Genomic DNA, 23660 nt, shown 5'->3' on the forward strand with positions numbered 1-23660 from the left:
TTATATTGAATATTTGATATATCATTTATTTAATTTTTATAAAACATTGAAATAATAATAAAAAGTTAAGAATTTAAAGAACATTGCATGGTCCGTTGTCATATTTTTCATATTGAATATTCAGATCCCTTTGTCATCCCAATTTAAAGAAAGAACCAACATGATTTTAGAGAAAGAACCAACATGATTTTAAATAAAATTGAATTAAAAAAGATATTTAAAAATAATTTGGATATTGAAATAAAAGTACTAATTAAACATTAATATAAATTTATAAATAGAAAAAAAAAACTTTTTTGCTGATTGCAATTTTACAGGGTCAAAATTTATATTTTCCAGTTATGGAAAATTTATGGTTCATCATTGATCACATCATCCTTTTAATGTCATATAATTTCTTTAGTAATATGAGTTACGTCAAATTTAGGTTTAAGTTAGAAATTTTCATAATACACATATATGATTGTAATATGTGTATAGTTTAATATATATTTATAGGTATGTGAAAGTTTTAAAAACTCCAATTTACCATTTGTTTTATATATCAATTGTGATATTACAAGCAGAACTAGACTGAAAAGAAAGAAAATGATATGTGTACATAAGCACTGTTAATAGTTTTGTTTTTTAAGATTTTGTAAATATAATATGCTTCATTATAAAGAGAAAAAATTATTTAAAAATGTTTAGATAATGATATAGACAATATGTAAAATATTTATCTAGCTTAACTATTAATAATTATTTGTCAGGGAAATATTAAATTTGAATTGCACTGATCATCACTACAATATATTAAGTTATACCTTTTAAATTGAACTTTAATTACATTATAACTATTTTGAAATTTAAATTATATAAATTAATCACAAATTTTCTTACAATCCATTACCTTTTCAAAATAATATTAAAATTATTTTAAAAACATTTGTATTCTAACCAAATCTTTCAAAATGTGGTGTTTTTTTTTAATTTTAAACAAAATATTTTGTACAATTTTAAAATAAAATAAATTTTGTAATATTCTTCTTTGTATTCAATTTTTTCAATCTTATTTCTATGTATTTAGATTTCCATGGTGTTATTGGTAAGTTGGTATTGTGTAGTTGGTATTGTGTTGGAAAGTAAGTTGCAAAATGGTCTAGCTTTCCCTTTTCAGACAGAGAAAAAGAAAACATTGTTACAATGATCCAAAAAACAAGGTTGGATCAATACGAAGCGGTGCACTGAATCTGCAAAGACCCAAAGACAGTGAATTGAATTGGGAGAGATTCATAAAAGGCAGAGGAAGAAGAAAAAGGTTATTATAAGTATAATTATAGTAATTATTATTATTATAATTAAAACAGTGAAAATGAAATTGTCGCGCTAATAAAACCGTTGGATCGATCAACACTGTTATTGAGAATGAGAGTGTGCTTTTGATGTGCAGTGCAACATGGAAGAGCCTCAGTATCGGGAGCATCCAAAACCCAAAATCGCAGCCAGTCCGCCGCCGCAGCACTCCGATGGGGCCTCGGCAGAGTTGCGCGGAGTGGATTGCAACCTCGCTTCCCTCTGCGAGCATGTCCAAATCGAAGGCTTCAATTCGGGTTCCTTTTCCGACATCGTCGTCAATGCAATGGGTTCCACTTATCACCTTCATCGGCTTATCCTCTCGCGCAGTTCCTATTTCAGGTAACTGATTAACTCAATTATTTTATTTTATTATTGTGATTGTGATTGTAATTGCTCTACATCCATCAACTTTAACATTCACTTGAACAATCTGTTTGGGATGGTTTAAGAGGAATTGACCTCTATCTTTCTCTCTTTTGTTTCACTGGTCGTGTTTCTTCCCTTTGTAGAAAACAATTGTTTCATTGTTTCTCTCTTTCTTAGTTGTAGAAAACAAGGGTCACGAGCGATATTTATTTAAACAATTTAAACAAGAATTTTATTTATCGTACTTTATTTATTTTTCGATTCCCAGACTTTGTGCTTTATTTTGCTTAGCACATAACTTTATATTGTAGGTTTACTGTGATTGTTGTGTGAATTATGAACCTACACTCTGTATAGTAACTTGTAGTAAATAAAAAGTTTTTATGCTTTCATAGTTTGTCATGTATGGTGACTATGTTGGAATTTATAATAACTATAATAAAAGCCAAACTAAGGAGGATGATTTCTGATTGATAGTAAAAGATTTTGCGTTGATCCTATATACCTATTTAGCTCTTTATTTTGTTGATCTGAGAAGAATAAACTTTTTATTTTTGTCGGTCTGAGAAGATTACAGTTATATATTGCGTTATTCGCGTTTGTTAGGAACATGCTTCACGGGCCTTGGAAAGAAGCCAGTGCTCCTGTTGTGACTCTGCATGTTGATGATAAAAATGTTAATGATGAGGCAATTGCAATGGCTTTGGCGTACCTATACGGCCACCACCCTAAGCTTAATGATAATAATGCATTTCGTGTTCTTGCTGCTGCATCCTTTCTCGACCTTCAGGTATGATGTTTACAGGATAAGTTGGTGACTTCTTAGTTATTGCTTATTAAATTTTGCAATATATTTCATTTGGTGTGTTTCATTTGGTGTAGGATTTGTGTGGAATTTGTACAGATTTCATTATATCTGAGCTGTGGACTTCAAACTTCTTGGCTTATCAGGTTCAAGGATCCAGATGACTGTATAGCCTCATTGTGAAATTTAATACTGTAAAAATATTTGGTTGGTTATTAGTGGTTTATAATTGATTGTAAGCTAGGTGTTTGCGGAGAACCAAGACTATGGCATTCATGGGGAGCGTGTTAGAACTGCTTGCTGGGGTTACCTTTGTCAAAGTGGTGGCATGGAATTGAAAGAGGTAATGAGGCAAATAGAAGTGCTTGGTGTTGTATTTTTTACTGTTCTGTTTTTTTATTATATGTTTACTATGAGTACGAGGATAAGGTTGGACTAAAACATTTGCTTGTTGTAGGTGCTTCCTAAACTTTCATCGCAAACATTACATGCATTATTGACTTCTAATGATCTATGGATACCCAATGAAGAGAAACGGTAAGTGGTTACAATTTTTTATTTGGGTTTTGTGGTTTACAGATTGCACTTTGTAAGCTGTGTAACACTTCTCTGTAACATTATAAAAAGGTTTGAATTGGCTTTGCACACATTCCTGGCAAAAGGTGCTCATTGCAAGGTTGAACATCCTTCGCATGGAATTTCTGGTTCTGAGTCTGCTACTGGTATTCATGCTGATTCTATTAACAGCAAGGGAAAAAGTATAATTGATGGCTGCACTACTAAGAGGTTGGAAACTGACCTTGGGAAAATGAATCTTAATAGTGATCTAAAGGACCCAAGCACTTCAAGTGTTCTAGTTGAGCTTGCAGATCCAGTGGCAGACTTCAATGATGGTGTTTCTGTTTCCGACGAACAGGTTCAACAAGCTTCATATGTCCGTACACCAAACCTGAATCCAAGATATTCTGGTGACATGGAAGGACCAACATTGGGTAATTCGATGCCTGATAAAGATGTGATGAGAACATCATGCTATGTGAACATGCCTCTTGGTACTGAAGCTACTGCTATGGCAGCCCCTGGAGTGGTCATTGAAGGGCCGTCGGAAGAAGGACCTTGCTACCAGTTGGAGGACAATAGTTGGTTTGTTAGGGACCCATCAAGACATTGTTTTTCATCAAATTCTTGTAATGAGCTCACGTCCAGTGATTGGGGAAGATATGGAACACCATTGTTTTCATGGAATGGCCAAGTTGTTGGCAGAAGACAGCTTAAAGCTCACCCCAGAGCAAACTACAGAGATCATGGAGATGAATATGATGCATTTTTCAATATATTTGAAGGGGGGTCCCTTTTATATTGCAATATGTCTTTTGATGCGCTTCTAAATGTCAGAAAGCAACTTGAAGAATTAGGTTTCCCTTGCAAAGCTGTAAATGATGGTCTTTGGCTTCAGGTTGGACTGAGATTAATGTCTTTTAAAATTAGTTTGCATTTTCCATCTTAAAAGTGCTTATATAATTTAAAGTTACAGTTTTCATTATGCCTCTAAAGCAAACAAACAGCTAAGTTTGTAAAGTAACAACTTATACTTTTCGTTTTGCCTCTAAAACAAACCTAATATCTGCCTCAAAAAACTTCAATCCCAGAAATATTTAAATGTTACAATGTAATATTAGCTGATCAATCATTCAATATATAGGTCATTGAAGTTGGTACAGAAATTGCTATTCTTGGTACAGAGATTATTGGTTGGGAAATGTTGTTGACATTATTGTTTTGGTGTTTTATACTTTATCCCTTTCTTAGATGCTTCTTAGTCAGAGAGTACAGGAAATTGCCGCTGATACCTGCAAAGTTTGCTCCCTCATGAATTGTACTTGTCAGAAGCAATTTGCATTTTCACATGGAGCTTCTACATCTGGATCTTACTTGCAAGAACATAATCAGAACATTATGCCTGGCAGTGTGGGAAATATATATGTTGCTGAATCTTCTGCAGGTGAAAGAAGTGGCCTTTTTAGACCTGTACGAGTGCATGTTAGAGGTGCTATTGATGGGCTTGCAGGTATTGGCCGTGGAACTAATTTTGTTCCGGCATCTGCTTCACATCCTACACGTTTCGTCTTTTCTCGTGTACCATTAGGTGTTGGAAACAGAAACCATCCTCAGTCTGCAGCCAATGATGATTCAGATACACGTGCTGACCCAAATGGAGACCTGTCTGGTGATGGATTGACAGCTGTAGTTGGGTTAAGCCTTGGAGGGAGTAATGGAACAAATGTACATACAGAGCTAACACAAAGGGGATATGAAATGGGCATGCAAAGCAGCATGTCTGGAAGTAATGCTGGAGATGCAAGTACTGGTGGTATCCCCATGCAGATGTTAGAGACACCAGAACATACCATTGGTATAGAATGGGACAATGTCAACAGTGCTTCCATATCACTGGATATGAAAACACCTTTAAGCCATTTCCCCCCTTTTCGCTTTGGGTAAGTTAACCACTTTGCAACCATTGTCAATTTTTAACATATATGAGGTATATATTGATAGTGGTGGGTCAGCTTGCATATTCCCCATTCCATGAGCTTGTGGTGGATCAATTTGATCTGATAATCGTTTTTCCTTGGATACTTTCATTACCAGAACCTGGTTGTTGATGCTATTTTGTAGGACTTCCTAAGTCTTCCTTAGACCTTTGGTCAGACCAATTTGTTAGGAATCAATAATTGAAAAGAGAGAGAAAAGAAAAGTTTTTATTAAATAGAATGAAAAGAACAAGAAATAGGAGAGCACTCTCTCCTTCAAGGACTTCCCCTTCACAAAGAGCTAATGTGCACTCTACAAAATTCACCTCCTCAACACCTCATGTAACTAACTCATGAATATTCGAACTATCTTAACTAATTTCTCTTCTCCCTGTATCCTAACAGTTCCTTCCTTTCTCCATGTTCCATTTCAGTCATGTGTCCCTCATACTATTATCACCTCTAACTGAAGTTGAGTTGTCTGCTTTGATGAGGGGAACTGATACATACTTGCTCTTGAGTGATATTTTTTCTTGACTTTTTCAGATTGATGTTTCTTTTAAATTGGATTTTGATGTGTCTAAAATTTTATGATGTATGATATTTCCTGAATCCATGGAAGGTATCTTGTAATCTGGGTTGGCTTTAGGGGGGACCTCTTGCAGTTTTTATTATTTCTATTTTTTCTTTTTCAGTTTTTTTGTCATATAACATTCATGTTGGTTTGCTTCCCACGCTTCATGTTTGTGTTTTTCTATCTTCAAGGTTCCCAAATTCCTGGGCACTTAGTTTCATCAATTTATGTAAATGCTCTGTAAATTTCTACTGATTTTGCAGTGTACGTTTTGAGGATGTGCATAGGCTTGGTGATGGTCAGGTCAAGCATTCTACAGAAGTTTTCTACGCTGGTTCTTTGTGGAAGGTACATGGACGTGAATTCATCTTCATATTCGTTTAATATGATTTTGCATGTCCTGGTATGAATAAAATTTGTTTGTTTGAATCATCAGGTCAGTGTACAAGCTTTTAATGATGAAGACCCCCAGGGACGGCGAACCCTTGGTAATGCTTTAATACATCAAAATTCTTACCTTAGGGATGCGTATTAATATTAAATAAAGAATATCTTTTGTCTGTCTGGAAGCTTATTTTCAATGCCAATGCAGGGCTGTTTCTTCATCGTCGAAAAGCAGAGATAACCGATATACATAGAAAGGTTAGCTGATCATTTTTTAGTATTTGAATGAGTTGGGCCTAAATATAGATTGGAATTAGATTATGCTGTTAATCTTGAAAAGCTTAATGCCTTTAGCAGTAGTTTAATGCCTTTATATTTCGTTTTGTTTTTAAACGATTGATTATATGGCCTGACATGTAGTATACTTACTAGCTGATTTCCCCGTGGCTTCAATTATAGATCTTCAATTAGATGCTATATCTGACTTTCATATCTTTGAAATGCATTATCAGGTGCACATGTATGTTGACTCACGTGAAAAGGTGACTGCACGCTACCAGGTAATATCAGTCATGAATAACACATTGATATTCTGGTGCTTCATGACTTTCTACCATTTTGATTAACTATTCTGGGATTGTCCTGTTTTTCTCATTCAGTTGTCTGTCCCATCCAAGAGGGAAATGATGGTGTTTGGAAGCTTTAAACAAACAGGCACACTTCTACCTAAATATCCCAAGGGATGGGGTTGGCGAACTGCTCTGCTATTTGATGAGCTTGCCGATCTTCTCCAAAACGGTGCCCTAAGGGTAATTGCTGTAGTGCAGCTTGTATGAAAACAGTACAGGCATAAAGCTCTTGCACTCCATAGCTGAAAACGCGAATGGCTGTTTGTTGTGATAGGAAAATTACTGGTCAGCCTTTTCTTTTGTAAAACGTTAACCTTTTTTCTCCCGTGTTGGTGTTAGGAGACGGACGATGGTGAAAGCTTCATTGTACATGATAAATATTGAGAACTATGAAGCTGTGTGCCATTGTATGAATAGCATGGGATCATTGTACTATACACCATTTAGCATTGCTTTCTCTTTCTTCGTATAAGCAAGCAACACATCAAGATGTTTGCAGTATTAGATGTCCTTTTTTCCTGTAAAAATAAAATGGGTCTTTTTTGTAATGTCTATTTATTTTGTCTACGGACTAACAATAACCATTGTCTTCCGACTATGATAAAGGATGACTTGTTTGGATTTCACTTAACAAAATACTAAACATCTTTTCATTGAACACTAACTTTGTGTTGATATGTTTTCTTTTTTGGTTCAAATATGGTAAATCAAATTCACCTTAAGTTTTAATTACTTTAAAACAAAAACCCAAATTGAGTTTAATTCAAATTAAAAAAATTTATTCAATTCTAGCAAACAAAATTGGTTCAAACCTCATTTTTATACTAGAATTTTAATTTGATTACAAGATTTTAAGTAGTCTCGATGGAATTTTTTTTTAAAATGTGTAGTAAATAAATCTTTTTTGTTAATTTGACATAAACAACGTCAAAACGTAATAAACTATAATATTTAGTAAATGACGTGTTATGTGGTTGAATAATTTCAGTAATTGTTATGTTCACTCATCCCTTTTAAGTGATTGGTTTCTTTATCCTAACCTTTAAAGATTGGTTTATTTTCTCATTGCAAAACGAATGTCCATTTTCTCAACTAGTTAATTGTTAGCATTCATAGGTTTTTTTTTCTTTCGTTTTCTCTCTTGAAAATTTGAAATTGGATGATGTTTCGCTATTGTGAGTTTTGCATGTTTAGGTATTGTGAAATAAACCCTAACCCTTTGTTCACTTGAATGGATTTGGGAGAGAGTGATAGAGTGAATTTGAGAGGATTTGAAGATAAATTTTGTTGTTGTTTATTTGAATGAATTTGGAGGTAAGTGAGAGTGAATTTGAAAACAACGTTTGTGAGAATTAGTGTAGAATTTGATTGATTTGACATATTAAAAAAATGGTTTAATTGCTTCCTTTGTCCCCAGTTTGGTTGAATTGTGTCAAATTCATCCTCATTTTTAAAAAAGTTTCATTGTCATCCTCACGTGGTGTAAAAGTGTCAATTGAATCCAAACATAGAAAAAATTTGTGTCAAAGTAGTCATCTTCGTTAAATACACACTAACGGTGTTAAGTGGCTGATTATTTGGCACTAGAAAATTAAAACGTGGCAAATGAGTCACAGTAGTGGTAATGACGTGTCAATGACGTGGCATACGGCCAACGACCATCATCAATCTTCACCCCTTCGTGGCACTGACCCCTCTGCTCATCACCCTCATCTTCTTCCTTACCTCATGGGCCTTCATCTCCAACAGGGGCCTTCATCTCCAACACCCGTGATCAACCCCTCTCGGATTTCCACCCTTTCCGTTCTAGAATTCGTCAAATTCATCCCCATTTTTCTCACTGGATCATCCATCAACCATTCCAAGAACCAAATCCCAAACCAACCAGTAAATAAAAAGGATAGAAAAGAGAGGGAGAGGCGCCATCGGTGGCGTCGTTGACGAAACGAACTCCGGCGAGAACGATGGTGACTAGCTTCGTCGACGGTAGGGTTTCGCTCGTTGCCTCAGAGGTGGTGTTCGGGGTTCGGTAACTGGCGGCGACCTTGGCCGCGTTTCGTGGCACTGGCGGTGTTCGATGGAGAAGGAAGAGAACTCGCGCCGAATCGGAGGGTGAGAAGGGCCTGAACGCTGCCTCCGGTGGCTGGACGTGCCCAAGCGGAGACCGGTGTCGGACTGAAAGAGTTTCTCCTCTCTCACGCGGAAAGGGGGCAGGAGAGAGGACCTGACACCGCGGCCAGCCGCGATCCTGGTGGCGCTTGGGGTCGCCGGTGACGTCATGGACCAGGCGGAGGGCCTCTTTGCGGTGGTCGGTTTGGTGGGGGCAGCCGTATGCGCGCAGGGAGACGATCCTTCGTCGGAGTTCCTAGCTGAAAGAATAGAGAGTTATCAAGACATTTTGAAAATTTTCAGCATCTAAACTGGAAAATTTTCAGCATCTAAACTGGAAAATTTTTCGTAAAAGCAATTATTCCAACTTCAAACCAAGCATCATAGATCTCATTCATGAAATTTAAAGAAAAATAAAACATGGTTGCAAAATCCACGCTTAAACCCCAATTTATCGCATGACTCGAAGGCTGAACTTCTGCCAAACACTTTTGGAGTAAATTCTCCAACTTTCCCAAGTCTTCAAATTTCTCAATCCCCTCAGCCCCTCTATTTGCAAAGCTACACAAGTCGACCCAACAGCTTATTTATCACAGAAAACTCCGCAAGAAACAAGATTCCCTTTCAAAACCCTAGTTTACCGAAACCAAACACACAGAAGCAATTCAACGAATCCAACTCCAGAAATCAAGAGAAATAGCAATAAATTGAAGTTTAATCTCTAAATCCCTCACCACTTCGATCTTCTTCAACCTCCACGGAAAAAAGTTTAGATGTGCTGAAACCCGAAACTTGTGATACCCTTGAGTTTCTCTCGTTCTCCTCTTCAATTTCTTCAACTGTGAACAACAGAAGGGAGATCTCGATCGATCTTCCTCTTTTCCTTTGTGTTTCCCCTTTCTCTTCCTCTCTTCTTCCTCTCTTTCTCTCTGCTTCTTCTGCACTTCCACGTTGGAAACCCAGTGATTCCTTCTAGAATTGAAATTTCCAAATTGAATTTAATTAAGGTTAATCTGAAATCTCAATCGTCGAGTTCTTCCTTCCTAAGGACTGCCACGTCATTGACACGTCATTACCTGACTCATTTGCCACGTTTTAATTCTCTAGTGCCAAATAATCAGCCACTTAACACCGTTAGTGTGTATTTAACGGAGATGACTACATTGACACAAATTTTTTCTATGTTTGGATTCAATTGACACTTTTACACCACGTGAGGACGACAATGAAACTTTTTTAAAAATGAGGATGAATTTGACACAATTCAACCAAACTGGGGACAAAGGAAGCAATTAAACCTAAAAAAATTTACTTCCAAATTACTCAAATAGACAATAAACAAATTTATTTTTAAATCCTCTCAAATCCACTCACTCAGTCTTCTTCAAATCCATTCAAGTGAATAAAGCCTAAGACTTAATTGAAGCCCTCTCCCTTCTTGACATCTTGAGGGATTTCCAATTTTTTCCCAATTCCTGCATTGTACCTCTATGTCTTATGATTACTTGTATTTTTTCCTTTTTTCATAAACGCAACACCCAACCACCCACCAAATTAAACTCAGCTTAACTCTTGTCAACATTGGATCACCGATGAACATTAAATGTTGGTTGAAAATATCATTCTTTATTTCTTTCATTAAGGTTTCCAAATCCCTACCTGTGTTGGTCTTCTGTTAGTTTTATGTTGATCTTCAAATCCCAAATTAACCATGGTCATTGTGCACCAAATCCCCCATTCTTGTGCTAATAAAGTTGTGCAATTAACCAATATATAATTCCACTTAATAAAATAATTCACATCACCATATCCACTATGCATCATGTTAACTATTTACATAATCTTAACAATCTGGGTTTATTTGTTACACATTTAAAAAAAAAATAACTGAAACTACTCAAAATATGATGGGAAAATTAAGATTTCAGTATAAATATGAGACCAAAGTTTTAACCAACAAATTTGATCTCAAATTTCAATTAATTTATAACAAATTTTTATAGACTTTAACTCAATTACTTTTCCCAATAAAATTCAAACATACATGAAGTTAAGATCTTCAAAAGATCATACTGCTCCTCCTTTAGCTTTCAATATGTAAACAATCGCAATTGTAAAAAACGAGTTACTTAAATTATATGTTTGACTTATGTGTAAACAAAATTAATTTAATTTTTATGCAAAAGTCCCCAAATCCAAAATTTACACGTAAGTATTCAGTAACCTCCGAATAATTTAGTTTGTTTCTTGCCTATTCTTCACTAACTTTGACAAGTTATTAACTATTAAATTTCATTCGATGTAGTGGTCCTTCCTCATTAAATGTGATAAGTTATTAGTTATTAAATTTTATTAAATGGTTGAAAAATAATTACATACGTCAATTGTTGCATAATATGAAACAAACTAAAAATATATGTTAGTAGACAAAGAATACCTATAGAATAAGAGAGACATCAATGTCCATTTTTAAAGTGATGATATCTCACAAAAACACATTTAAATAATTGAGGAATTTTTTTTTCACATGAAATCTTATCTTCATAGATGATTTATACATATTAAGAAACATAATGAATACACTTAGTGGAGATTCTTTTTATATCCTATAATATTAAATATATGATACAAAACTAGATAAATAACAATACTTCTAATAATATATGTATAATTTAAATATTCTTAATTATACCGATCAACTTTTATTATAGATGGTTTTCTTAATAATATATGCATAAATACAGATACTATTGCCTATTTGTACATATTTTTAAATATTTATAAATCATTTAAATTTTAAAAATAATAATTAAAAGGATATAATTAGATAAACAAAAGGTATGTATAATTATAAATATATAATTGAAAATATAACTATAGATAAAGTAAATTAAATTTTAGTTTTTGTAATAAAAATATTATAAGTAGTATTCTGTAAATATTTTTCATTATGAGTAATTATTAAAATGATAAAAGAATAAATAATTATTTTATAATGAGTAATTATTTAAATTAAAAAAGTAATTACTAAAATTATAATACTGAAAAATAGTTTTTTATCATGAATTATTTAAATTTAAAAAATAATAATAAAAAGGTAAAATTAGAAAATCAACACAAGACATGCATATCCTCTTTACATAATCATAGATAACTATGATAAATTTATTTACATTAATATTTTATCTTTCAAATAATTTAATTCATTTAATCTTTGATGCTTTTAAAATGCTTTAAAAGGAATGTTACTATTACCTTAAATTAACATTAACTCCGTGAGTACATAAAACATATTGTAAGTTACAAAACAATAAATCTACTTAAATACTTTTACTATATAATGCGCCTTTTTATTTATTATAATTAAAATAAGATATTTTTACTCTTGTCCCTCTCTTTGGTCATGTAGTGTAACTCCATCAAGTCTCTCAAACATTTTTTTTATTTTAAAAAAACCACATAACAGATATTTTTACAAATTAATTTCTATATAAATTATTTTTAATTTGAAGAACTTTATTTTTTTTTCTTTTTACAATTATGTATTTGTAAAAAAAAAAACTCTTAATTTACGAACTTGTTACTAATACATAGTTTAATAGCCAAGTGGTAAAACCAGTAATTTTTGATAAATTTGTGTATGTAGAGTATGCATGGAACTATTTTCTTCATCACTCTATATAATAGCATTAATTTTTTCAGTCATATATATATATTGAGGGAGCCATTTTATCGATTAATTCTAAGAAAAAAAAATTTAATCTAGATTTTTTTATAATATTATATATATATATATATATTTATTATACTGATGCATTTTAAGCTTAATAAAAAAATCACAGTGGGGCAGAATATTTAAAAAAAATGTCAAAATAAATATCATTGACTTGATTCTAAGTGGGTCTTCATATAGATTAAAGTTAACTTGCGGAAGATAAAAGAGATAAATATTTAATTAAAGGGTAAAATCTGGGAAGAAAGTTGTTGTTTGTGCGGCGAAAAAGAGAAGAAAGAGAAAAGGTCATCCTCGGCGGAACAGGCGGCGGAGGTGAATCGCCAATCACCCACAGATCCAGACCATCTTTCACTCCCCACTCCAATTTCTCTTCTCATCTCTTCATACCTTTCACCTTTCAATTTCTCGCGCTCAAACTCTTCCACCCAATTCCGTTTACCTCATTTCTCAATTCCACCTTCTCACTCTCTCCTATGCCGCTCTCATAAACCCTAAGGCAACGTTTCTCTTCATTTCCTTTTTCCTCCAGGGTTTCGGCCAATCCCCAATTCTCCCAACCCCCACTGGACATGCTTGTTCTCCGATGGCCGTCGTAACTAGCAACGGCAAGCGCCGCCAGCATTGGCTCTCCGTGGGTCACCACCTTCCATCTCCCAATTCCAAAAGGCTCAGACTGTCGGCAACATCCGGCAACCACCCGCACTCTGTGTTATCCTCGAGTAGTATCGTTTCCAGAATTTCCAAATATCCTGAAGCCAAGCCACTGGGGCGTAGGGAGGTTCACGCGCCGTGTAGACCCCGTAAGTTTGGTTTTCCTACCTTTAATAGAATGAAATCGAGCTTGAATGCCAGTAGTAGTTATTATGATCGCAAGGAAGAGATTGTTAATGATATGGGCAACACGCTGAGTGAAAATTACGAAAGGGCGAAGAATTCAGCGTTAGCTAGCATTAGGTTTGGGGAAAAGGGTAAGGAGGTGATAGAAGTGGATGATGGTAGTCCCAAGGGCATGGTTTCCGAAGATTCAGGTGTGGAGGAGGTTCGTTTTAGGGAAGATGGACGGGATATGCGCTCTGTGGTGACGGAGCACAAATGGCAAGAGGGTGATTTGGTTGTGACTGAAGTGAAGGATTTGAAAGCTAAGGATGTGCGTGGCGGTCCTCAGCAGCTGTCAACTTCATCTGTGGTTTCGGAGTTGACTAACGGCGATTTGAATGTTGTTAATGCTGTGAAGATGTTCGGCACTCTGTCTTTAACTCCCGAGCGTGATCTTTCGGATGTTCATGCTTACAAGAAGTTGCTTGAGGCTGTTGACAAGCGCTCGGATACGCTTAAGAGGCTGTCGGCTGAAATTAAGCTTAACGAGAAGCGTAGGTCCACATTTGAATTGTTGCGCCCGAAGAAGGAACTAGTACAGGTAAAGACTTGTTAACTGCCCTGTGTTTCTATATTTTGCCTGATGAGGCTTTAATTATTGCTTAGGTGTATGCTTTCCTCTTTTGTTTTGTTCAACATTTATGAATGATGTATTGAAATGTGCCACTATGTTATTAAGCCATAGGAAACTGTAAATGTTAGTGCAGTTGATAAAAAATTAATATGGCTTTCAGGAAGTGCCATTTGAACCTTTTATTCCTCTTACTGAAGAGGAAGAAGTTGAGGTTACACGTGCCTTTTCTGCCAACAGGTATTTTTTGAATTTTTTGCTATAAGCAATTGACAAAGGCTTAAGCTGTACCTTATCTTATTGAGGGCCTACTTTTACAGGAGGAAGATCTTGGTTGCCCATGAGAAATCTTGCATTGAGGTCTCAGGAGAAAAATTTCAATGCCTTAGACCGGGTGCATGGTTAAATGACGAGGTTACCTTGTTTTCTTATTGTTTCTTTAAACTATGTTGAATTGTTGTAGAAGAGAAGAAAGTTAATATCTGACTTAAAATATCAATGTTAATGATTTGAAATTCAGTGATCTTATACCTTTACATTTCCAGGTAATAAATTTGTACCTTGAATTGCTAAAAGAAAGGGAGAGAAGAGAGCCCCAGAAGTTTCTGAACTGTCATTTTTTCAATACCTTTTTCTACAAGAAGGTAGTAGGCTTCTACTATCCATATAAACTGAATAATGCTTGCAAACACATGTATCTTTCGACTGTGCTTTATTTTAATCCTCCAGGGCATGTTTTGTAGATTTATTTTGGGGCTCATTTCTTCCATGGAAAGTAAAAGTAATGAAAAAGGTTTCTAAGAATGTCTTAAAATGTTTTCCATTGGAAACACAATAGTTTAATACGGATACAAATTGTGAACCTGAAAGCCCATTTTCCGAATCATGAGTCATAAGATTCATGATCAATAATAAAACATAACATATTTACATATAAAAGAGACGAAGACAAATTCACTGTCAATAAAGTTATGTTGGTTGTCAACTGCTTGACTCAAATCCTTTATCTGCGCATGGGACTGACTATGTGATGATACATAGGCAGAGTTTTTGCCATGGTTGTTTAAAATTTGTTTATTACCCTACAGTTCTACCAGTTCGGATTAACCTGGTGGTTTTTTTGGGGTTGGGTGTGTGGTTGAATCTACGAGTTGGATACAAACTGTTGAAAGAATTAGTGACAAAATAAGTTATGGAGGATGGTAGTACTCTGGTAACATGTTAGAAGAGAGAAATCGAGGAATATAATGAATCCCTTGTGTTGAGTAGATACATGAGTATTCTTATTTATAAAGAAGAAAAGTTACAATAATAAGGAACAAAATTAATATCTACAATGAGAAATATTTGGTAAGATATTTCCTTCTCAAATCATATCATATCTCCCTATTTAATGTAATCAAATAATATCTTTAACAAAAACCAATATCAATATTATGAACAAGACTCCCCTATCCATGCCATAAACAGGAGAAATAGAAACATCATGCATGTTATATCTTTTGTTTTATCTGCAATTTAGTCATATTGATCTGTCATTGACGTTTTTATTTCTGAATTCTACTTACCAGTTAATAAGTGGCAAGAGTGGTTATGATTTCAAATCTGTGAGGAGATGGACCAGCCAAAAGAAACTGGGATATGGCCTACATGAATGTGATAAAGTAATTATATTGAAGGAATTATTAAATTTTCCCCTGTCTATAATCATCAAAATTGGTTTTTATGCTGACCTTTTACCTTATTTGTTTTTTGTAGATTTTTGTTCCTATCCATAAAGAGATCCATTGGTGCTTGGCTGTTATCAATAAGAAAGAGAAGAAATTTCAGTACTTGGATTCACTGAAAGGAATAGATACCCATGTGATGAAAGTTCTGGTAAGTTTAACTGTAAGTTTGGTGTTCCTATCTGCCTATTGCTTGTAAAAGGATATTTTGGAAGTGATGACAGCGAGTTGGTGTCAATCAAGAATCATTAACACTTTTAATCAAGATTGTCAAATTCGAGAGTTTGATAAACTTGTGATAGTCCAGTAAACTTGACTCTTAAACTTATAAGAGTTTACTTCACATGAAAACGAAAATTATATGAATAACATCCTAATTTAATTAAGTCCACAAAATTATATAACTTAAAAGTACTTGAAATAAATAAGTTCATGCAAATATTGTAAAACATAAATTCAAATGTCAAGTGTTTATGTCTAATCCTCTAATGACATCATTATCTCCATCACCATCTTTAATGAAGCTTCTTTAGCTTCTGCAACTATTTTGATCATCAAATTTTTTATTTCATCAGAAAAAGAAACACAAGGTTCCTCCCTACTTCCGGCAAGATGATGTTTGAATCTAAATATTCCTCTACTCACAATCTTTGAGCAATAATTACATTAACTTTTTTCCCATTACAATTAATATAAATGTTCCTGGGAGCATTTTCACTTCTACTTTTAATAGATGAAGATGCACTTGGATTGCTCTCAATTGAATTAGAACCTTCCCAGAATCTTGTTTTAATTTCAGTTCACTACAAAATTCCCAAATAAATAATTATCTAAGTGCAGAGGGACAAAAGGGCTTATAAGTTTTTTTCACAGTGCTGTTGATAAAAAATAATGTAGGTGCAGAGGGACAAAAGGGCTTAAAAAATTTGTTCACAGTGCTGATACCAGGTTATTTAAGAAAACTTAGGTATGATGCGTAGAATTCAATTTGATGGGTTGAACATCTTGTTTGTCCAGGCCATGTGGTGATGTCAAGAGATTATGCATGTGTCTGTTATGCCTCAATCCGGTCATTAAAAATAAATTTAGGTGGATGAGGATTGAGGAAGCAAAACAATCAAAATTGATAAAAAGGGAAAGAGATAAAACAAATCATTGAATGCCTAGAGTGTAATTTCAGGCAGCCTACAACATATATATATATATATATATATATAATCAACCAAGAGCTATATGGAATGGAATAACCACCTAATTATAAAACAAACATAATTAGGGCCCCAATATGTGTGTGCCGGAAAGTTGACTTGGTATTTGAATTTGAACATTAAACTTTTGGACAACGGATTTAGACATTCTGCATATATTATCAATATACTTGTTGCATTAGTTGTGTTTATGATCTTATTAGTTTTAGGTAACATGAGATCTTCAATATGTTGGATATAAGCTAGTTTTAGGTAACATGAGATCTTCAATATATGATACACAAAAAAAACGAATTTGGCTTTGATGAGGTGCGTGAGTGTGACTCTGGATTGTATAATGTTTTTAGACGTTTAGTTATTGAGACAACATTTTCAAGGTTAGAAGAAATATATTTATGTCATCACTCACAATACCGTTAGGGAACAAGTCCGTGTTCCTCACAGGGCTTGATAGATGGGAACTCGGGGAAAATATGTAGATTTCTTAGCATTTATGTGTGGCAATTTCTGATATTTATCATTGATGTCTACCAGGCTAGCTATATTGTAGATGAAGTAAAGGACAAGACTGGAAAAGATATTGATGTAAGTTCTTGGGAAAAAGAATTTGTTGAAGACCTTCCTGAGCAGCAGAATGGGTTTGTTTTCTTATCTTTTGCAATTCATTTAATAGATCATTAGTTGAGCATTCCCCCCTATAAAAATGAAGAAATATCTTCTGTAATAAAAAAATAATCGGTGGTAAATTCCCACTGCTGATGAATTATATATATCTTATTGGGTCAGATTTCCTTATATAATTAATATATTCTTTCAATTTCTAGATTCAAAATGAAATATCATTGTATAGATATAATATATTCGAAAAGGGAATTAGTCTGGAAATGAAAGGGATAAATGTTTGTCTTGTCATTGATTGGTTATAAGAAAACTCACCATAAATAGATTTTATGCATCCGACCATAAATTTTGAATTTACCGGAAGATCTATTTTTTGACTCTTTGTCAATTAATTTGTTTATTATTTATCATCAAGACTTTGTATGGATTAATTAGTCCTAAGGGCTCACTACAGGAAGTTTTAATTTTCTTTCTTCTCTGAAGGTAGTCATGCTGATCATTTGTCGTAGTTTTATTACTGTGTATGATTTTTGTTCACCAGAGTTTGATGGCATGTCAATTGCCCAATATAAATGTAGATCACAAGTTTTGATTATTTTAAGAAATTGGTGTTTATTTAGCATTGGATAAAGACTTTCTGAATAGTCTAACCAAGTTCTTCTATTACACTCTATTGGAAAGAATTTATTTAACTGCGAGCTTGGTAGGACTTAAAATAAGAAATTTTTTAGACATCAATACTTTACGAATACAATCTCACTTTTCATTCTATTCTTTTGTAGCTCTGAACAGTATTTCCTGTAGTTTGTGGGCGAATTGTTTTCTAAATGCAACTTAATATTTAAACAGGTATGATTGTGGGGTTTTTATGATCAAATACGCTGACTTCTATAGCAGAAACTTGGAGCTGTGTTTCAACCAGGTTGGATATTATACTTTTCTATTTCTGTAAGAAAATCATGCCTTTGTTTTCTGTTCATTTTATAGCATTGAATTTTTTTTTTCCTGAAGCCATGGATTTATTTGGTAAGTCATTTCACTCACCTGTTTGATAAGGAATACTTTCTTACTGTTATAAAGGATATATTGCGTTGCTACCTAGAGTTTTGCATAATAGAACATTTCAACTTTCAAATCTTCTAAATTACTTGAAGTTTCTTTTTAAGATTAAAAATTGTATGTTGTCTATGGTGTGACCAATAGCTGTTTTAATACCCAAGTTTCCTAGCCCAACGGAACATTCTAAAATGAACTAACGAATTACTCTTTAAGTTAGGCCTCCATATACTGGCTGAGGAAGGCGTTTTTTTGTAACTATTTTTTTCATGTGGTTTCTGAATTGAATTCATCTTCCCATAATTCTAATGGTAGGAACACATGTCGTACTTCCGGCGCAGAACAGCTAAGGAAATCTTGAGATTAAGAGCTGACTGAGCTAAAGAATGTTTTATCTGTATTTCCCCAATGGATTTTACTCGTCAGAAAACTGAAACAGTCATTACGTCAAATCAGTTGATCACTTTCTGATGAAGTATCCGTCACTCCTGCTGTCACTATCTTGGCCATAACCATTCAAAAGTTCTGGCTTTTGTTAGATTGTGGACTGGACTTATTATGCACATCGTCCTGATATCCAGGTACACCATTAGGTAGTGTAGTATGCATTAGGTTGTATATGCTACGCAAAGGTGAATCATAGATGCGTTAGAAGGTCGTGATTTTAATTATGTAATGATAACTGTGTTCCCTCACCGTTTTTGGTGTCTAGTTACTATTTGCGTCCTTTTCTACTGAATTTTGAACTTGTTTGTGCGGTGATGCAGAGCCCTCGTATCTGGCGAATTAAGAGCAGTGAAGAAAACGGGGCATTACTTTGGTTTTGATTATGACTTACTCTCATTTTATGTGAAGCAATGTTATTTAGAATATGTTTAGAACAACTAATTTTAGGAATTAGACTTTATTTATTAAGTATATATATTTTTCTTTTTCTTTTCTTTTTCAGAAATCTGTTTAAAGTAAAACTGATTCAATTTCAAAATCTTCGGTATAGTGAATTCAATTTCAATTTAGATTTAGTATCTGAATTGATGGTTTTATCCCTTATTTTCTTCTTATCATATAAAAGAAAGAAAATTGTTGAATATAATGAAGGCTATTTAAGACAAATTTTGAAAGAGATTTTTTATCTGTACATTAACTTTTCCTAATATTTAATAAAATTCAGTTTACACGCAGAGAACGCAGTTCTGAAAATAATTAAACTACAGGTCTTTTCTTCGGCCTTGTGATCATCACTTCGGCCCCGGCATTGATCCATTAATTCTAAAATTTACCGGTCTTTTAAGTTTAGTACAAGTATTTTTCAGATAAACATTTAATAAGATTTACAGATATGTATAAATTATTTTTTAAAGCATAATATCGTCACTTATATTAGTTGTTTAAATATATATTTAGTCTCAGTTTAATTTTCAGCCTTCAAATTTTAAAATGATGTTTTAGTTTATGTACCTCGGGGAAAAAAAGATGATTTTCTGCCCTCGGATTCTCTTCAAATGAATAAGTTGGGAGGAAAATTAAACATGTTTGGATATTTAGTGATAAAATCGAATATGTTGTCATAAATAATGTGTAATTTTTAATCACGTGAAAAAAAATTCGGAGTATATAATTGACAGAACTACCTTTTAAAGAATAAAAATAAAATTATTTTAAGTTAGAGATACCAAAAACATTTAAATTTATATTAAACTTTTTTTATGTAATATTTTATTTTTATATTGTATTTTATATTTTTTACTTTAAAAGATTATGTGTTTTGAGTTCTCGATTTTTGACGCTGATACATCTTGGTTTCCTATTTTTAAAAATTAATGAATATTTTTTTAAAAAAATTAATTATTACTAAAAAAATTTAAGTGTTATACGTTTTAGATTAGTATTTAACTTATTTATATATAATGTTTCATGTTAAATATTTGACTTGTTTACATTTTAAGGAAAATAAATTAAAAGAATTATATTCCTTTATTTTTAAAATTTGAAAATTAAAATATTTCAAAGTTTTTAACAAATTAATTATATTCCTTTATTTTAAATGATAACATCTTATTATTATTATTAATTGAAATTTGTCTATTTTATTAAAATTTAAACTTAAGTAATATGATATATTTGATTTAGATTTTGGGTTTACCTGGAAATTATTTTATTTTATTTATATTCGTTTTTTTTAGTACTATATTCCTTTTTTTTGCAGGAAGGGTGAAAACTTAATGGACGTTTGGTTGAATCTAACTTTATAGTATTTGCAAATCATAACTACTGGAAGTTACGATTTTATGCAAATAATTAAATTTTATTTTGTTAATAAAATATATTGTTAGCAATATTTGTATAAGTTTTTCAAAAATAAAATAGTAATACATTTTTATTAAAATATTTAATATTATTTAAGAAAAGTAACTATATTTCTTATTTTGGATATATATATATATATATATATATATATATATATATTCCAGTATCAAATTTTTTCAATAATATTTTTTAAGAAAAAAACATCTTAAATAAACTTAGTATTACATTATTATTTACAAATTATTAATGTTCAATATTATATTATATATGCTTGACGTATATTATAAGTTTCATATGAATTAAAAATAAGATTAAATTATAAGTGCAAATCTCAAGTCAAAAACCGAATTTTTTAGATTGAGGTAAATTTAAAGTTAATTTCTTAATGTGAAATCAAATTTAAAGTCTATTTATGAAATTTATTATTTGTTGTTACAATTAATATTATCAAAACATTATTACTGTCAAGTTTTCTTTTGTTTTTAATTTTTTTTAAATGAAAAGAAAAAAAAAACTTAAAATTAAATTATAAAGGAAATAATTTAAAGAAATTAATTAAAAATGTCCGGTTTAAATTACAATTACTTATAAAATAAAAAAATTATTTATGATTTTTTTAATGTAATTTGAAAATTTATTATTATTGAATTTTAAAAAAACAATAATAACAATAATAATAATAATATTATAAAATTTTAAGTTTATCTTTTCATTCTCACTCATCTTTTTTATCAATCATTATAATAATAACAAATTTCATTCTAAATTATAGTACCCAATTAATATTATGAAACTGATTTATTCATTCTCAAATCATTTTTTCTTTTCTTTTAAAAAAATTAAAATTTAATGTAAAATTTTAAATTAATTTTTTCTTCTTTTATTTTTAATTTTTGATTTTAATGTTCTTTTTTTTAATTTTTTTCTTTTCTTTAAGAAAAAAAAATTGTCTTTAATGTTCTTTTATTTAGAATTACTTTTCAACATCCATTAATCAATTATTTTTTTTTACTATAATATTAATTAAGATTATTTATAAAGTGACATTAATCAGAATTTTATCAGTTAACATTGAGGTGAATATTTTTTTAATCAATATTAAATAAGTTTTTTTTTTCTCGAATGAAATACACTAATCTTTAACACCTTAATTTCTTCTTTAAACAAATTGTTATGTTAAAATTCTATTTGCGGATATAGATAGAAGATAATAAATTGAAATATTATAGTATAAAATAAAGAAACTAAATACTCAATAAAATATTAAAAAAATGTTATTTAAGAAAAAAATATTTATACAAAAAAAAATTCCAACAATTAGTGAAAATGAGTTGAATACTTAATTTATTGTCTAAACTATATTTTAGTTTATATCACTGCAATCTAAATTTATCTTTTAATTTAAGAGAATAATTTTTAAGAGATAAATCATAAAAGATTTAAAACAAAATCATTAGATAATATCATATTTATATCAACAAGGAAAAGATAGAAAATTTTGTTTACTTCCTTCAAAAACCTCTCCCTATAAATAGACCTCTGCGCCTTCGCATCAGAGTGTTCAAACTAATTCCAAACTCTCTCGTCCTTCCGAGCAAAAACCTTCTCTTCCAAACGATCTCAGAGAAAATCTCTGCAAATATGTTGGTTTACAAGGACTTCCTCACAGGTATGTATTTGCTATTTTCAATATTCTGGAAAAATCATCAGTTTATTAATTATTACATCTCTCGTTTGTTATTATGTTTTTGAACATTGATAGAAATTGCATGAAATTTACACTATTCAGAATCTGTAGCCATGATTTTCTCACTGTTTTGTTTGTATGGTGTTGTGTAGGTGACGAACTTCTCTCGGACTCCTTCCCCTACAGAGAAATTGAGAACGGAATGTTGTGGGAAGTTTCTGGAAAGGTAAGTTGAATACTGTGCATATATGGATTATCCTGTTTATATATTCAAATATTATAAATTACTTATATAGTCCTCATGGTTTGTATATTTATAAGACATTTTCTTTTTGGGTTTGCAGTGGGTTGTTCAAGGAGCGATTGAAGTCGACATTGGCGCAAATCCTTCTGCTGAAGGTGTGGAAGATGAAGGTGTTGACGATCAAGCTACCAAAGTTGTTGATATTGTTGACACATTCAGACTTCAGGTTTCGAGAATCATATATTTTTCCCCAATTATTGTTTGAGTTTTAGTATTTTCATGGATTAAATTTGTAGTATTAATGTTTTGCAGGAGCAACCTGGTTTTGACAAGAAGCAGTTTCTTGTGTTCATGAAGAGGTATATTAAGCTGCTGATCCAGAAACTTGACGAGGAGAAACAAAAATTGTTCAAAAAACACATTGAAGGAGCAACTAAATTCCTGCTCTCCAAGATTAAGGATCTTCAGTTGTAAGTGTCACTTGTTGTATGATTTTTTTGGTTGTAATTGTTAAAATCATGTTGATTAACGAAAAGCTTTTATTAAATTTGCAGCTTTGTTGGAGAGAGTATGCATGATGATGGCAGCTTGGTGTTTGCTTATTATAAGGATGGTGCCACTGATCCCACGTTTCTGTACTTTGCATATGCTCTCCAGGAGATGAAGTGCTAAGCCACATAGCTACACACGGAATTTTTTTTTTTTTGGTACTGTGGTCTTAGCATTGTCTAATTTTACTTTTTTTTTTCTTTATGGATGTAGCAGACCTTTTGTTTAATTTATTAATTCTTCTTTTACCTGTTAAACTTTCTAACTCAAAATGTCTAATAAGATTTCGATTTGACTTCCCATCCCACGTTAAAAAGAAATAATATAAGAAAATCGAGT

At 32.1% G+C, this 23660-nt stretch overlaps 3 protein-coding genes across 5 annotated transcripts; all 3 read left to right on the forward strand.

Annotated features, from left to right (window-relative positions):
- The first annotated feature begins 1116 nt into the window (after positions 1-1116).
- Positions 1117-7182, forward strand: LOC108319688 (uncharacterized). Its single transcript, XM_017550914.2, has 13 exons — positions 1117-1300; positions 1433-1677; positions 2311-2494; positions 2587-2655; positions 2754-2852; positions 2967-3046; positions 3137-3965; positions 4319-5007; positions 5881-5965; positions 6054-6105; positions 6210-6259; positions 6514-6561; positions 6661-7182. The coding sequence occupies exons 2-13, from the start codon at positions 1439-1441 to the stop codon at positions 6835-6837; spliced, it is 2601 nt and encodes an 866-aa protein (XP_017406403.1). The 5' UTR covers positions 1117-1300; positions 1433-1438; the 3' UTR covers positions 6838-7182.
- Positions 7183-12704: 5522 nt separating this feature from the next.
- LOC108323749 (ubiquitin-like-specific protease ESD4) lies at positions 12705-19554 on the forward strand. 3 transcript variants are annotated; one of them, XR_001831721.2, is made up of 10 exons: positions 12705-13892; positions 14086-14162; positions 14243-14336; positions 14468-14566; positions 15494-15586; positions 15681-15800; positions 17392-17495; positions 18328-18400; positions 18850-19115; positions 19302-19554. XR_001831721.2 is itself a non-coding variant. In XM_017556465.2 (9 exons), the coding sequence occupies exons 1-9, from the start codon at positions 13059-13061 to the stop codon at positions 18910-18912; spliced, it is 1557 nt and encodes a 518-aa protein (XP_017411954.1). In that variant the 5' UTR covers positions 12705-13058; the 3' UTR covers positions 18913-19554. The 3 variants fall into 3 exon arrangements, 1 of the variants encoding a protein (XP_017411954.1); XR_001831722.2 differs by lacking the exon at positions 14468-14566; XM_017556465.2 differs by having other exon boundaries at positions 18850-19554.
- A 2689-nt stretch (positions 19555-22243) lies between these two features.
- LOC108340137 (translationally-controlled tumor protein homolog) lies at positions 22244-23569 on the forward strand. The gene is made up of 5 exons (XM_017577362.2): positions 22244-22510; positions 22681-22754; positions 22873-22998; positions 23085-23242; positions 23327-23569. The coding sequence occupies exons 1-5, from the start codon at positions 22483-22485 to the stop codon at positions 23442-23444; spliced, it is 504 nt and encodes a 167-aa protein (XP_017432851.1). The 5' UTR covers positions 22244-22482; the 3' UTR covers positions 23445-23569.
- Positions 23570-23660: the final 91 nt, after the last annotated feature.

The sequence above is a fragment of the Vigna angularis genome, chromosome 1 (genome assembly GCF_016808095.1).
Source record: "Vigna angularis cultivar LongXiaoDou No.4 chromosome 1, ASM1680809v1, whole genome shotgun sequence".
In the NCBI taxonomy this organism is placed as follows: domain Eukaryota; kingdom Viridiplantae; phylum Streptophyta; class Magnoliopsida; order Fabales; family Fabaceae; genus Vigna; species Vigna angularis.